The sequence below is a fragment of the Coffea arabica genome, chromosome 2c, assembly GCF_036785885.1.
Source record: "Coffea arabica cultivar ET-39 chromosome 2c, Coffea Arabica ET-39 HiFi, whole genome shotgun sequence".
Taxonomy (NCBI): domain Eukaryota; kingdom Viridiplantae; phylum Streptophyta; class Magnoliopsida; order Gentianales; family Rubiaceae; genus Coffea; species Coffea arabica.
The window spans coordinates 4933854-4949093 of NC_092312.1; the positions used below are offsets into that span (position 1 = coordinate 4933854).

The 15240-nt window shown below is 36.9% G+C and overlaps 2 protein-coding genes and 1 non-coding gene across 5 annotated transcripts; 1 reads left to right on the forward strand and 2 right to left on the reverse strand.

The window, feature by feature from the left end:
* Nucleotides 1–243: 243 nt before the first annotated feature.
* Nucleotides 244–6506, reverse strand: LOC113730317 (probable apyrase 7). 2 transcript variants are annotated; one of them, XM_027254938.2, is made up of 4 exons: nucleotides 6213–6506; nucleotides 4380–4427; nucleotides 1746–3888; nucleotides 244–1165 (listed from the first exon to the last, which is right to left on the reverse strand). In XM_027254938.2, the coding sequence occupies exons 3-4, from the start codon at nucleotides 3721–3723 to the stop codon at nucleotides 864–866; spliced, it is 2280 nt and encodes a 759-aa protein (XP_027110739.1). In that variant the 5' UTR covers nucleotides 3724–3888; nucleotides 4380–4427; nucleotides 6213–6506; the 3' UTR covers nucleotides 244–863. The 2 variants fall into 2 exon arrangements, with proteins under 2 accessions (XP_027110739.1, XP_027110738.1); XM_027254937.2 differs by lacking the exon at nucleotides 4380–4427.
* A 2779-nt stretch (nucleotides 6507–9285) lies between these two features.
* On the reverse strand, nucleotides 9286–13026 carry LOC113730318 (protein MID1-COMPLEMENTING ACTIVITY 1-like). Of its 2 annotated transcripts, none has more exons than XM_027254941.2 (7): nucleotides 12346–13026; nucleotides 11732–12075; nucleotides 11542–11627; nucleotides 11255–11326; nucleotides 10873–10979; nucleotides 10154–10247; nucleotides 9286–9707 (listed from the first exon to the last, which is right to left on the reverse strand). In XM_027254941.2, exons 1-7 carry the CDS (start codon nucleotides 12724–12726, stop codon nucleotides 9655–9657), a joined length of 1137 nt encoding a protein of 378 aa, XP_027110742.1. In that variant the 5' UTR covers nucleotides 12727–13026; the 3' UTR covers nucleotides 9286–9654. The 2 variants fall into 2 exon arrangements, with proteins under 2 accessions (XP_027110742.1, XP_027110741.1); XM_027254940.2 differs by having other exon boundaries at nucleotides 11542–11645.
* A 1262-nt stretch (nucleotides 13027–14288) lies between these two features.
* TRNAS-CGA (transfer RNA serine (anticodon CGA)) lies at nucleotides 14289–14370 on the forward strand. Its single transcript has one exon. It is a non-coding gene; the product is annotated as a tRNA-Ser (tRNA).
* Nucleotides 14371–15240: the final 870 nt, after the last annotated feature.

Here is a 15240-nt window from a genome sequence, read left to right on the forward strand (position 1 = left end):
CAGACATTCATAAATATAAGAGTTAGAATGATTTTTTTTTTATATATATATTTTTAAGCAGACGGCTATTCTTAACTTTGAGATGACAACTGTGCTAGGCGAACTTTGAGGTTGAAGACTCCCTGTCTATTAGAACCTGAAGATTAAATGAACTACTCGTGTCGCACGTGTCAATTATCCAATTGACAAGAATGTCCGGATGTGCCGTTGGAAGAAAAGAATAGAAACGTGAGCACCTGGATGTCCAAAGAAAAGAGGCAAAAGAATGTACTAATGAGCTGATGAATTTGTCAAGATTGTTTTCAATAACAGAATGTTTGGTCGCGTATCCATGGGAGCAAGTACCCAAAACTTGTGAGAAAAGTTGTTAAGATGCCATTGTGCTTTACCATCACCATTTGTCAAACAATCAAGAAACGGGTGAGAAGACTGCAAAACTCCCTCTTGATATTCAGCAGTTGTCTGCATTTCTGTTGAAGTGCACCATTGGTGTTGTCAACTTACTTCAATGGCCTGTTTCGGGTGACATCCATAACAAAGTTAGTCTTAATAATATTCACAAACTCTAACTCCTGTCAACATCAGTAATCATCATTAGAGATTTTTTGGCTGGTTGCATCCGCTACCGCTCAACTCCATCATTTAGCAGCAAAAGTCTTTCCAAAGACCGTCGTCCTCCAAATCGCATTTAGGAAAATTCTCTCCAAAATAGCCAGCTGCAGTCAGCCAGCTCTTCACCTGCAAAGGCATCCCCTTCATGAAGATGTAAAATGATTGATCCCGCTCAGGATCCCAAATCCATTGGACTGGATTCACATTGCCCAACATGGATATTTCAGGCAGGTCAAAAAATCAGGACATTCTTAGACCTTCGCCAAGTGTGCCTCAGCCAGTGAAGTATTAAGGTCTTCCCTAGACTGAGATCTCCTGCTCTGCAGCTGCATCTGACTTCGATGTGGTCCCCAAAATGAACCCATGGTACTATTGTCAAATTGCATCTGGCCCAAGCTGCCTGATGAATAACTATGTGACACACTGCTGGAGGACGGGTACATGGAAGATTCTGTAAGCTGGATTCCACCCCCGCTAAAACCATGCCCTGTGTCAAATGGTCCTGGTTGAGTGCCTTGAATAGTTGGACTCAGCGGCATCTTAACTCTATCCCCTGGAAGAATCAAATCATAGCACTAATAAGATTAAGCAAAGTAAAAGCTTTTTATGTATAGATAATAATCTAAATAAGGGTTGGAGAGAGAGAGAGAGAATTCAAGTCAAAGGAATTTATCTCATCCTAAAATCAATCACAAGAAACAGAAATAAGGAACGTAGGAAAAGTAATGTACAAACAACAGTCTTAAATCTATATAGTTGAGCTTACTATAGTGCTCCGAGGTCATCATACTTTCTTCTGAATGGTAAACAAGACCTAATTGCTTAATGCATTGTAGTTCAAACATAGAAACATGCACTTAAAGAAGAAGTGCCCTAAATGAGAAAATAAATATTCTAAGTTGTCCATCAGAAAGGTCTTTGAAGTTAAAATAAAGCAAGTTGAACCAACATACTCCTGACATCCTGCCCCCCCAAGAACAATACATGGCATTAGTAGTCCCAAGACACAGAAAAAACATACCAGTCCCCATGACGTTTGCACAAAAATAATGATTAGTAATAATACCAAAAGTTAGAACTACATGGTCAAGCACATCGTCAACGGATGAAGTCATATTCTTAAAGGATCTAACCTGAACTGATAGGGCTCCATCGCTGGAACCTCATAATTGATGCCGCTGAGGCACTATTGTGCCTGAAAAGTGGGAGGTATGGCTTACGGAAAACTTTTCGCCTCCAGTTGCCAAGACAGGATAACGCGAAAAGTAGAATAAAAAATGAAACAATCAAAACTGAAAAAAGAACAACGGGGTTTATCTTCATCTGCATTATCTCATAACTCTGAAATTCCAACCTTGTTGAAACTGCTTTCCCAGCTTCCAACAGAGCAGCACCCAGTGTCCACGTAATACTCCCAGACCCAACAATTACATGACTGTCTGTAATGTGCAATCCCTCTCTCAGCAATGACACAATGTATGGTGCTCTGAAGCAATATTGTTCAATAAAGGGCTGGGGTGCAACACTTACCTTTGCAACATCCCACGTTTTCTCACAAAATTCCTTACCCTTTTCCAAGACATCATCAAGTGCAGCATCAGAGCTCAAATTGAAAAACCGATACACCACATAGAAGCCAGACATAGCATAAAACTTGCCATAGGGCCGAGGTAGATTGCTTGCAAGAGCACAAGGTTGCAACTCACAATCAATTCCAGGACTTTGATCTGACCACTCAGACAAATTGACTGCAATTTTTGCTAGTGCACTGCACTCTTCCCATTTTGGAGTGCCGACAAGCTGAAGAGGTATTACAGGTTTTCCTCCAGTACCAAACTTCTTTTGTCCAATAGGAGGAGTCCCATCATTTTCATAAAGGGAAGCACAATGAGAACAGTCATATTGCTCTTTATAACCAGATTGCAAACAGGGATGCTTAACTTCAACTTTCCCATTAAGAAGATCTGCACTACCAATTTGAGGGTGCTTCCTCAGAAGATGAAAAACCGACTTGTCAAAGGCGTCATTTAATCCAAATCCAGGCAATGAATAGGCACTGAGGCGATGATTAACAGGGCCAAGGCTCAGCTTTAAACTACTTTCATCTCGCACCCCATCATTGCTCTCGAAAGTAACCTGCAATGACGAACCACCCAAATCAAGGGCACCAAAGGTTTCTTTCCTAGGTACAGCACCCAAAACATGAGTATGATAATTCAACGCAATCCATCCAACGTATGCTTCCTCCATGCCAGTGATAATCTTAACCCATTCTTTCTTGCACAAAAAAGAAGAACTTTTCAAAATGGACCAGGCATTATTAAGAAGCCATTCCGAGTCTGTACTTGGCAGTCTGCGAACCCCAGCTGTTGCGTACAAGAAGAGGGAGGTAGACTTATGTGCATGCACAGGGATTTGTTTCTCTGCCCAGCGAACAAGTGGTTTTATCACTCCCTTCAGTCCAGATATATTATGCACCAACTTATCAAATCCAGGTTCAGTCTCCATTCGGTTGTAAGCTCGCCCGCTCTGCAAACTTGATTTTCTCTTAAACCCTTCTGGCAGTGACCTCAATGAAATAGGGAGATTTCTATCACTTTTCTGATGCACAGAAGCTTCATAGACATAGACACGGGTCCCAGTGCTACCACAGTCAAGCACTACATAGTACTTGGGTGCCCCTTGAGACCAACTAAAGTATAAATGTTGTGATACATAAACAACAAAAGCAAATAACAGTACGCAGAGGAGAAGTAAGATAACTCGAGTCCATTTCTTTTGGGCAGAAGCAACCACTGGGTTGGCCTTCTCCTTTGAAAAACTTGATCCAGCATCCTCTCTTAGCAACAGATTAGACTGTTTTGAATTACTTTTATTTTTCTGGAATTCAAGGAAATTATGACCTTCTTCAGGATCAAGTTGCCGATAAGTAGAGAAATCTTGAAGGGACGAGGAGAGCCGCAAATTATTTTTCTGCCCTTCGCTTGCAAAAGAAAACCCACGAATAGAGACTGGCAGAGGAGGCAATCCTGGTGAGGGATTAGAAGATTTAGGCACTGATAGATAAGTTACTGCAGCAGAAAAGAACTCTGCAACTTTATTGAATACCATATTTCCGGAAATTTATAAAAGATGGGCGAAGTAGTGTTTCATATCAGACTCTGGCAGCCCATCATTTGCTTCTTCAACTGAACATATCAATCAAATCAACCAGAGTTAATCTTTAAGCACGTTATGCACAGAAAATGTTGCCTCTTTCAGTGGCTAAAGTGACACCTGCAGAATATGGATGATTTAATTAACCCTATGTTGAGGAAGACAAGAAGAACGAACTGGAGATTGTTCCAAACAAGGAGATTAAAATTGAAACGAAACTAACATAGACATTACCAATCAAAAAAAGGTAAAGAAGGAAATTTTACAAGGTAGTTTTGAAAAAACCCAATAAAGGAAATCTTTATACAAAATTGCAGTCGCTCCACCTCCGTATAGTGCAATAACATGAACTAAAGAACCAAGAACAACTCATAAAGGTGTATATGTACAAACCAGTCAACTCCTATTTCAATTTTCTCCTTGCAAATTCTTATGTCGCAAGTCATGGTTTCAACATCATTTATACCCCGGTTCATTATGGCCACTATTGAGTAATAAATAATAACTCTCAACACGTAATTTATCTTCTGAACTTCAGGATCTATCCTGAACATTTTCAATCTTGTGAACATATGAAAATAGAATAGTAAGAGTCCTAGAAAGTATTCTACCTGTCTCTGCCTCCAAAATCAATTCGAAGAATCTAGATTTTAGAGCCCCTGCAGAATTGATGTGGAAAACACTCAGTAATCGCCATATAAGCGAAGGGAAATTCATCAAACAAAAAGCTACCTCTAAGACAAAAAAATGTGGAGAAAACATTTGTTTTGCTATCTTTTCGTGTTATCTTATTCACTCTAGTTTTTCCTTCCTCAGGACAAACCATAATAGCTTTTGCATAATGAGCAGGCAAACAGCATATCAGGGGTTATTCCATTTTGCATACATCATGATATAATGGTGACAAATTTGTCCCAGTACATAAACCCTTTCCAGCAACTTTCCTTCCCCCAGTCCAGTCTTAGCCGTCAAAGTAGTCATAGCAGACGAGCCCACTTACAAATTACAGGTGCAAATTGAAAGATGTGAGTTTAGGTTTTACACAATCTGGGGTAAGTAATAATGTCATAGACTAATGGCTAGTTTGGGAGTTTGGGATAGAAAAGAAAAGATGAGAAATGTTAAGTTGTGAAAGAGAGAGAGAGAGAGAGAGAGAGAGAAAAGAAGAGAAAAGAATTTAATGTTGTTAGGGAGTTTAGGAAAGAAATGGAAGGATTTTGAACATATACGTCATTAAAATTTTATTCAATGTACATCTAAGGACAGAAGTGGCATTTAGTTAAATTTTATAAAGCTTTATTGTTTTCCTTCCTTTATGGGCAGAAAGTTTGGATAGCAGGATAACAGATCCCATCTTATCTTTCAGTTTCCATTCTTTTTTGTCACTTTCAGATTCCCAAACAGCAGAAACCAACTCCTTTCTCTCACTTTCTCTTCTTTTCCCTTCAGAACTTAGCTCTCAAACGGACGGTAATTGTGAGTTATCTTTCATCAAGTATAATGAAGCACCTTTTAGCTATTTCACTAGTAGAAACGTAATCTACCGCATTTTTTCTACATCCTCTTCCTATAATGTTTCTGCATCTGACTGCATGCTAGATGCCCTTCATGGGGAATTCTCTCTACCTTAGATTTGTCAGAAGAGCTAATACATTCTTCCAAGCACAAACTTTATTGGGTGTCTAGATTAGACGTTTGTGCTAGGACAACTAGCTTAAAGATTCTAGTATTTGTGCAACATAACGGATGCCTATTAGGAACTAACCACCAGCGTAAACTTTTCATAGCATAAATAAAGATACGTAGTGACTAACTAGATCAACAGTCTTTATTTGTGTGCTGAAATTAAAACGATACCATGTTAGTTTATGAACGTGTAAAATGAAAGAAATCATCAAATTTAAAAACATGTCTTATTATCCAATTGATGAACCTACCAAAATTCCTTTGACAACTTCAATCGAATTTTCAAATATTAAGATGAAAATAACTATTCTAGCATTTGTCCCCAACATCTTGGCCCCCGGATGAATGAATGATGAAATATTTATCTCCTTAAACAGAACCGTATTTATCAATAATTATGATCACATCCCTCTAAACATATCTTGAATAAGAGTAGTCAAGCAGAAGTTGATCAAAAAATGGGCTGTTTTTACACTACCATGATTACAAGTTCTCCAAAATTCATAGCAAAACTATGCCATTTCAGCATTTCGGCAAAACCCAAAATCGCTTCTTTATCTACTTTTCCAACTTCACTTAAACTAATACAACCCCTTTCCCAGTACCCCTTCCCAAAAGCGATAAAACCCCACAACTCAAGCATCTGCATTCAATAAAGAAACTAACATTGCAGATCTCAGAATCAAGGCATCATTATTCTTTAAAGGGTTAGTGATCACAATAGAAAAATCAAATATTGAATTTTTATCTGTACTTACAGAGATCATCACCAAAGCACAAGGACTTTTTCGGTGAGGCCCGTTGGGGAAGATCGTGAAGGTCTCTGGCTTCTAAGGACTGCAGATCCGAAGAAGCGATTTGTTCTTTAACAGAAAGAAACACCCCCAGGTTGTCTCCCCGTGTTGACGACGCTGAACAACTCCACCACTTTTTGCCATACTGAAGAGGTCCAAGTAAAGCAAGTTTAGAAACCTTTTTCTTGATTTTTCTGTTTCTCGATTTTACAGTTCACCCCGTGGAGTAGTATATATATATATATTTATTTATTTAGTTATTAAAAAAAAAAAAAAAGTTGGCCTTCTTTCTTTGTTCTAACGTGGTAGTTTACTCTATTTGTACCGTTATTACTAGGAAAGTTTTTTTTTTTTTTTTTTTTTGAAGGATTATACTAGGAAAGTAGACAAACGGTTTGTTGGCTAGCCCAAGTCAAATAGTTGAAAAGGGGATTAAGCCACAGGATATTTGATTAAACTCACTTTAATAAGAGTTTGATTATCAATTAATTAATATAAAATGAATAAATTTTAGCAATAATTAAAATTTAAACTTAAACTGTTCTTGAATTGAATGGATAAGTGTAAGATTTTAAATTTAATGTGAAATTTTCAAAATACTCAAATTATATACTTTTGCGCTAAAAATTTGAACTTTTGATAACAAAATCAAACATGGTATAGAATAGGAGATATCAACACTATAATTCTTCTTCCATTCTTCCTTCAATTTCAAATTTTTTCCAGCGAGATTTGGACAAGCAAAATTGATGAAATTGAACAGCATATAATTGTGGGTTTTTTTTTAAAAAAAAAAACAAGAAGAAATTATTGCATGTATGTTGGCCTGGTATGTGTCTCACAGGCAGGGGTGAAAAAAGGTGCGAGTAAGGATCGAAGGGTAAAGAAAACAAAATAAATCGCATTAAAGCTATAGAATTTTGAATTTTAGTACTGCTGAGGTTTGGTTCATTACTACTGGCTCGTGGCATGAAACGTAAATGACAAAAGGGATAAGAGCGAGCCTATGTCGGTGGAATCAATTTTGTGCCCTGATATTAAATGAAAGCGAATCCCAAGCATGCAAATGGCCAAAATGCAATCTCCATATGCATGACCAAGAAATTTGGATAAGGGATATTATATTGTTTGAACGTATCATTGTCTAAATAGACATATGACGTTTGACACAAATATGAACAGTAAATAAAAGTAGACGTACAGTACATACAATACAATTAGTAGTAGTATAATAGGATTTGTGTATACTTAAGTCATCGTTATATTCATTCTACGGTAAAGAATGGAAGGGGCACACACATTATGAGTTTTGGTTTGTCTAACTTATAATAATAATAATAGAAGCCAATAAGAAATTTGTTTAGTCGTCGGAGGTCGAGATTTTAAGAATTAAAAGTCATGATTTATAGTTTCACTAATTGAATGTGAATTATTAATTATAGTACTTTTAAGTTATGTTAACTACTTATGATCGTATTGAAAAGAAAAACTTATAATGCAAGCTTGGATTTAAAATAGAGAAAAGGGATTATAATTTCTTGATTCAATGTTTGAACGTAAAACATTGATATTAATCAATTTTTATTTTTTTTTTCGATACGATAGATTATTCTGTACTAGGAGGAGAGGGAGAGTGCTTAAAAAGGTGCAAGAATAATTCGGAGGGAATTGAACCATCACCGGATCAGATGTGTGCATTACGCACCCGTCGAAGTTTTAACTTATTTGAGTCATCAAATAAGTTTGTTTTTAATTCCGACCGAATGTTGTTGATTATGAAACACAACTTGTAATGAAAAACAATAATAATATTTATCATTTTCTTTGCTGCATCATTTGTCATCTTAATATATATCATCTACTGCGTTAGCGGTTAGCACGCACCTTCGTTATTGTATGATACGATTGACAATTTTACAAAACCGAAAACTCTGGATCTCGGAAGGGGATTGGTCTGACCATGATGAGTGCGCAAGATACATGATGTCACCCACATTAAACCAGTCAAGAATGGCGGTCCCTTTTCCAAAATTGAAAATTGCAGCAAATCCGAAATTAAAAAAGGACGTGGAATAGCCAACTCGCACCTACGTGTCGTGTGCCTCTGCGGATGGTTTTGTCCATCGAAGCCCTTATTCACTCGAAGCTTCCGGTCCAGGGCTCCTAGCCTCCTTTGTTCCTAATTCTGGATATTTACTTTTCAGATTTTGTTGCTAATATTTTCAGATTTTTACTTTTTTTTTTCACTTAGAGGTATTCTAATCTTTCTATCAGACTAATTCTCTTAAACTATATAGAATCTTACTTTAACAGTACAAAGTGAAATAACACATAAAAATTAATCACGAAACCTGCTGATAATTGTCAGATTACTGAATTAATCGGACTATCCGTGGGGATTTTCAGATTTTTACTTACTTGGGTATCGGGCAGCATTTGTCGTATGGGATTCTTGAGATTCAACAATTAGAAAGTCAAGTTAGACAGAAGTTAAATTGAGAACATGTATCCACTACAAAACCTACTTTAGAAAGACTGTCAGTTAGATATTTAACGGTGGCCTTCTGACATGATTGCCAATTGGGGTAAAAACAAAAAATACCAGTAGTAAACCTAATACACAGAAAAATTTATTATAATTTAAAAATATATAACATGACACCCCGTATTTTGAACTAAATTGTAAAGATGATGGAATCCGTTAAACTTAACGAAAATGAATGAAATAACAAAAAAACCCTCATATAGTTAAACAAAAAACAAATCAAAAAATTATTTATTTTATTATCTAGATAGAGAGAATTGAAGGTTAAGCGGTAAAACAATTATATTTGTTAAAACTCAGGTATAATTTTTTTTTTTTAGATTCCAATAAATCATTTCTGTTAAATTTAACAGATTCCGTCACCTTTACAATTTAATTAAAACAACGGAGTGTCGTGTTGTATATTTTGAAATCATAAAGGACTTTTCTGTGTATTAGATTTATCACAAAAGAATTTTTTGTATTTTATCCTTGACAATTTGACATCACATAAGAGTGAAGAATTGGAGGACTTTTCTATGTATTAGATTTATCACAGAGGATTTTTTTTGTATTTTACCCTTGACAATTTGACATCACATAAGAGTGGAGAATTGCAGCTCAGTGCACAATGAATCCCCAACCCATTCAACTATTTCTTCTTCTTTTGCCCATCTCTAATTCTCTATACCGGAATAATTGGCCTTACATTTTCTGCAAAAGCTAATAAACTACTAGTACAACATTACTTTTAGTCAAGTGTCGATGCTTGCAAAGAAGAAATTGAACCACCGCAAGCCAATGGAAAATTGGTTCTCTAGGACGGAGACAGATACAATTTTAAGCTGGAAGCTTGAACTTAAAGCTCCGAAAAAACTTCTTCTAAGGATTCATACACTGGTACGGTGGTGCGATGTTTTTCCTCCTTTGGCAACCTGTAATTAAGACTTGGAAGTTTAAATTGTTAAGACATGTTCAGCTGAAGAACATATAAGGAGTTCATGAATTATATTAATTCCCAGTTTCTCAATGGAAAATCTACAGAGGAGAAGCTGCCTCTCCAGAAAATTCACAGCCCTAAATTTAGAGGAGAGACCAATGCAACAGTCCGTTATAAACTAGGAGTATGATATTATCCTGACAGTGGACCAGATTGACATGCCTTGTTAATCAGTTTTGAGTTTAATCTAAAACATATTTCGTTTGTCCTTTCACTGATAAATTGGCCTCTTCTAGACTCGTGTTCCATTTACAATTCTGGACAGAATTGAAAACATCAAATTCTATAACAATTCAGAAGATCTATGCTTTTGGTTGGATATTTAAAAGCTAATTGATTAGGCTTTACTTTGAGGTTTGACCACACGAGTAAACGACAAACCTTCAAAATCCCTCAGCTCAAGCTCACGCCATTCTTGGACCAGAGCGCAGCAGCAACACATTAGATGAGTTAAGAAATCATCACATGAGCCTCCCTGCAAAACAGAATCAGCAATGCTTTTTATGGTTGTAAATGTTCAAAATCCAACTATCCTGTTGCTAATCAAATAAAGGTGACCAAAAATGTTCGTATATGAAGTCAACCATCTCAATTGGATAACCAATCCCTTCGATTTCTTAGTGCTTTAGAATAGTCCATATTCCTAACTACTACTTGTCTCCTGCAGCCCCATGGAGTTATAAGCCTATAGGAACTTGAGTTGATGGATTAACCAAATTGGATAATTTGTTGCACATCAGTAAGGCATATTATGACTTAATAGGTAATGAGTATGATATTTAGTTGGTAATCTCAAACTATATGCTGCTAGTTATGAAAATTATAACAAGAACATATAGAACTATAGTGTTACATAACGTGTTGAGTCGAGGTTTTATAAAAGATGTAACGACTACTCTAGGTATTTCTCGAAGTGCAACAAAAAAAAGGGAGGCGCCAGTAAAACAATGGAGCAGCAGGAGTCAAGCATCCTCAATCAGTCACTACACAGTGTAGATAGGATTTTGGGAAAGTAAAGATTTCTGTTTCCGCTTGCTGCTAGAGCAAACTTATTCAAGCATATGGATGTTATTAAGACCTTCAAAGGTAAATATGAGTACCTCAATGCCGAAAAGCTTCCTAACTTTTCCTCTTATACAACAAGTATAACAGCAACAACCACAGAAGAGGGAGTAGGCCATCAGATTGTTTAATGCTTCTTCACGAGCTGAAGGCAGAGATGTTATAGAAATGACAGTAGTTAATTCTACTACACATTATAAGTAGGTGAGGCATCTACATAACAGAAAGCATGCCTACAGTATATAACTCCCTCTTCCTCATGCAAGTTTCTTTTTCTAAGAGTGTCCAGTGAAAGAAGTTTCTCAGTTTCATGAAATGTTTTCGGAGACGGAACTGTATTTTCATCATTATAGTGGTTTTCATGCTGAATTGATAACTAAATTGTTAAAGTAACAAACTTCGGCAGAAATTTAAGCTTACTTATTTTCCCACATGACACAACATTCGCTATCCTAGAAAAGGTTCCACACGGGTAGATGCAGGCCTTCATGCCTGTGTGCATAAATGTAAAAGTCAAACAAATAACTGAATATCAGAATAAAGATTGCAAACACAAATAAGATCCATCAGAAGGTAAGAGAAACGACCATAAGTTTAATGATCAAGGTAGTAACTTGTGAGCACTTCAGCAAGTGAATTATACCTTGTATGCAATTCCTTGCCACGGTTCATTAGCTAAATACTCAGAAGATGTTCTGACAACTTACTCAAGCAAGGTTCGCTGCAACACTCGAAGAGATCAGCCTGCCACTCTGATCCATCTGCATCCGTCCTTAATTTGGTTGACTCCCACCTAGGATCAGATGTTTCACTGTAATGAATTAACCATGAAGATAATGAATACTAGTACTCATAATAGACTTTCACAGATCCTAATCCTAACAAGACAACAACTACCCGGGTCCAATATAAGGTTGCAAATTGAGGGCCAGATTCTTTTCAGCAGGCACATTGACCACATTTTCAGTAACATCAATGAGATGCTCAATCACTCTGTACTGCTTTGGATCATTATTCTCCCTTAACCGGTGCAGTTCAAACAGCAGCTTATCTTTCTCTTCTTGGAGGGCCTCATGGATTTGCAAATCAGGATACCTACGAGACAGTGACTTCTCCAACACACTCGCATCTTTCTTGGAACGATCGGGTTTGAGAATGACGTTTTGGGCCTCTACATCCTCTTCATCGAGGGTATACTCCTTATGATCCTCTTCAATTGCCTCCAAGCTCTCTTTTACATTCTGTTATATGCTCACATGTTATTTGTATAGAAATTTCCACCGCTAATGGTCTAATAGCTCTGGGCCGCAGGAATAAAACGATAGTTGGCTTCGATGCACATTTTTCCTCCCTTAATTGAAAGGAGGAATGATATCCTATGGTACGATATAAGTACAACTTAGCTGAATATTCAAGAATCAAAGTCGATTCTCCTGAATTCTTGGCCACTAAATATTCGCTATAAGAAAGAATGCACTTTTTTTTTGGCACAGTTAAATAAGTAGGCATACCTGAAGCCTAAACTCGTGGACAAGAGAAATCAAAGGAACGAGCTTGAGGTAACGATCAATCTCGTCTTGCACTTGGCGGAACTGATAGACAACGTTCCACCCCAATGAAATCATGTACAGATAGCTCTTATCTCTGCAACTCTCCACCAAGTCGAGGGCTTTTTTCAGGGCTTCCTCAAGCTGTGCCAATGGCTCAGCAGTGGCCGCCAGTTTCATCAGGTCCGTAGATTTGAGCTTCTCCAGCAAGTTTCCAATCATCCTCACATGATCTGCTAGCTGCTGGCAGTTGTTCTTGTGCGTTACAGCGTTTCTGGCCGCGGTTGTTATGAGGTTTATCAAGCCCATCGCGTCTGCTCTTGTTGCCCTTCCAGTGCCCTCCATGTTAATATATTACTATAAGAATCTGGTACCGAAACTGGAAATGTGTGTGGCCATTTTACTTCCTTCTTTATAAGAACACTGGTACATCATAGTTGAAGCGTTTAATTTTTTAGTTTTTCTTCGCATCATAGGATGTTTGCACTTTGCACATACCTTTAGGCTGTGATTAGTGAGGGTAATGCGTGATTGCTTTTGCTGGTCTAACTTCATGATCGCACGACTTTGGCTGCTGTCGTGGTACATTAGGATTACCCTTTTGCCCTCTATTGCTTTGTTTACTGACTCATTTGTCTAACAGGCTCGAGAAGGCGACTGCGCTAAGCTTTTGGTTACGCGGTCTCTTAAGAAGAGGAAAGTGCGACGCTACTTAGCACAAGAAGGGATAATTGCATAAACCTCCCCAGAGGTTTTTTTATAATATCACACAGTTTTCTTGAAGTTTTAAAAATCTCACTTACCTCCCTTAAATTGACCTTTATTGTAACATTTTAGCTCCTTTGGAAGAAATACACGAAAGATACAACTTTTATTCCAATAATACCCTTATGTTATCCTACTTAGGAAATTTATTACAACAATAATAAAATAAGGTTAAATTTTTATAAGGTGTAAATTTCTTGACGTAAATTATTTATTTTAGCTGTATTGAAACAAAAAAAAATTACACCTTGAAAAATTCACACGTACGAAGAAATTACGTTAGGCCCCGTTTGGATTGCATTTTCTGTCATTTTTTATTGAAAAATTACTGTAGCGATTTGATGTATGTGAGGGAAAAAGGTAATGGCAATCCAAACAGAGCCTTAGTTTTCTATATTCCCTAATAAACTACACCATGAATTAAACATATTTTTCCAACAAATATCTTGACTTCCTTAATTTAAAACTTAATTGTTCAAGAAAGTTTTTAAGGTATTAATTAATCAACAAAATCCTCTTAAGTGGTTGGCTTTGATTAGATTCAATTTATCCATATCCTTTGCTACTCCCCACTACAATCCCAATGTAAAGAAATATGGACCATTATTAGCTAGCAATTTTTATTTAATTTATGCTTTTCAGTTTTAAAATTTCATTTTATATTAGCATTTTGGTAAAATAGTTATTAAGAACAAGGGCAATGTTGTCAAATTGTGACATTTGATAGAAACATTTAGTCTTGTAAAGTTAATAAAGGAGGTAAGTAGGACTTTAAAAATTTTAGAAGAGTTGAGTGATATTATAACAAATTTTAGGGAAGGTTTCTGAAATTATCCCACATAAGAATTAAGAAGAGAGAAGCATTCTGCTAAACTTTTGACGGCTTGAATCTACAAGGGGTATTGTGTACCTAATATACTCTACATGGTGTTGTATTAACAAAGACAGCTTAATTTATTCGAGATCCGTATGCAGCCTTACTCGAAGGAACACTGATGTTAATGACAGACACGTGCAGGACATCGAAATTGTTACCATATCAATGGGAAAATGAAGCGCAAAGTTCTTAAACTTGGGGTCATGAATTGGGAGCTTTTTATATTTTGTTATATAAAAAACATTAATCATCCTGACACCAGATCGTCGATATGTCCGAGTGGTTAAGGAGACAGACTCGAAATCTGTTGGGCTCTGCCTGCGCAGGTTCGAATCCTGCTGTCGACGAGTTTAATACATTTTCCTCCACCCACCGTCAGCTGCATGACACCAACTGGCGAAATACTTTGCAAGTTCTTTTTGCCAAATTCTATCTAAAAATTATTAATATTACTTTTTCAGTTTTCACGTGATTTGGAAAAAGAGACTCTTTGCAGTTGACTTTTATAAACGAATTTCTACATAAAACAGTTACTCTTTTTTACCAAAGCTGAGGAAACTCAGACTTTTGTGTTTATAAACCCTGAATTCCCGAACAATCTTCAAAAGTCGACAACTTTTGAAGACGTTCAGGGGACTTATATACACTAAACCCAACCCCCCCTTTTCCGATATGGGATAGAAAACCCCACAGGATGCCCTGCTGCTAAGAAGTAAAGACCCCCCAAACCCCCTGAGAATGAGTTACATAAAACAGTTACTCGAAGTAGATGCTTTTTGGCAAATTGTAGCCTTATGTGGCATTTTTTAGAAGCCGAAAAGTTCAGTAAAATAGAACAGTTAGAAGAAGAGTGGATCCAAACAGAACCAACACTCATTGTTATGTATAACTGGCTTCCTGCCTTTGATAAACCCCACGACATTGCCAACATACAAAAGTATAGCACTTGGGCTTGGGGGATTAAAAGAAAAGTAGTGATTCTGGTCATCAGACCGAGTTAAAAGGATCAATGGCTCCCAGTCTTGAGAAAAGATTGTCAAATTGAAGAGATAAGGATTAAAGGGGAATTGGATAAAGCAAAAAACTCGATTCAGAAAACTGTGGCGACTAATCTAATTCAGGTATTTGACTGCTTATACCTGGTGAAATAGAGTGTATCAATTAAATCATCTAAAGCCGAGTGATCGTGTTGGCCTGTTGGTCATGAATATTTAGTA

Coding starts and splice junctions, on each gene's coding strand:
- LOC113730317 (XM_027254937.2), bottom strand. CDS start 3,723: ATGGTATTCAATAAAGTTGCAGAGTTCTTTTCTGCTGCAGTAACTTAT. Junction 1,166..1,745: donor ATGGAGCCCTATCAGTTCAG/GTTAGATCCTTT, acceptor TGATTCTTCCAG/GGGATAGAGTTAAGATGCCG.
- LOC113730318 (XM_027254940.2), bottom strand. CDS start 12,726: ATGGAGGGCACTGGAAGGGCAACAAGAGCAGACGCGATGGGCTTGATA. Junction 10,980..11,254: donor TGTGTCATGTGGGAAAATAA/GTAAGCTTAAAT, acceptor CTCTGCCTTCAG/CTCGTGAAGAAGCATTAAAC. Junction 10,248..10,872: donor GGAAGCTTTTCGGCATTGAG/GTACTCATATTT, acceptor TCTGTTTTGCAG/GGAGGCTCATGTGATGATTT.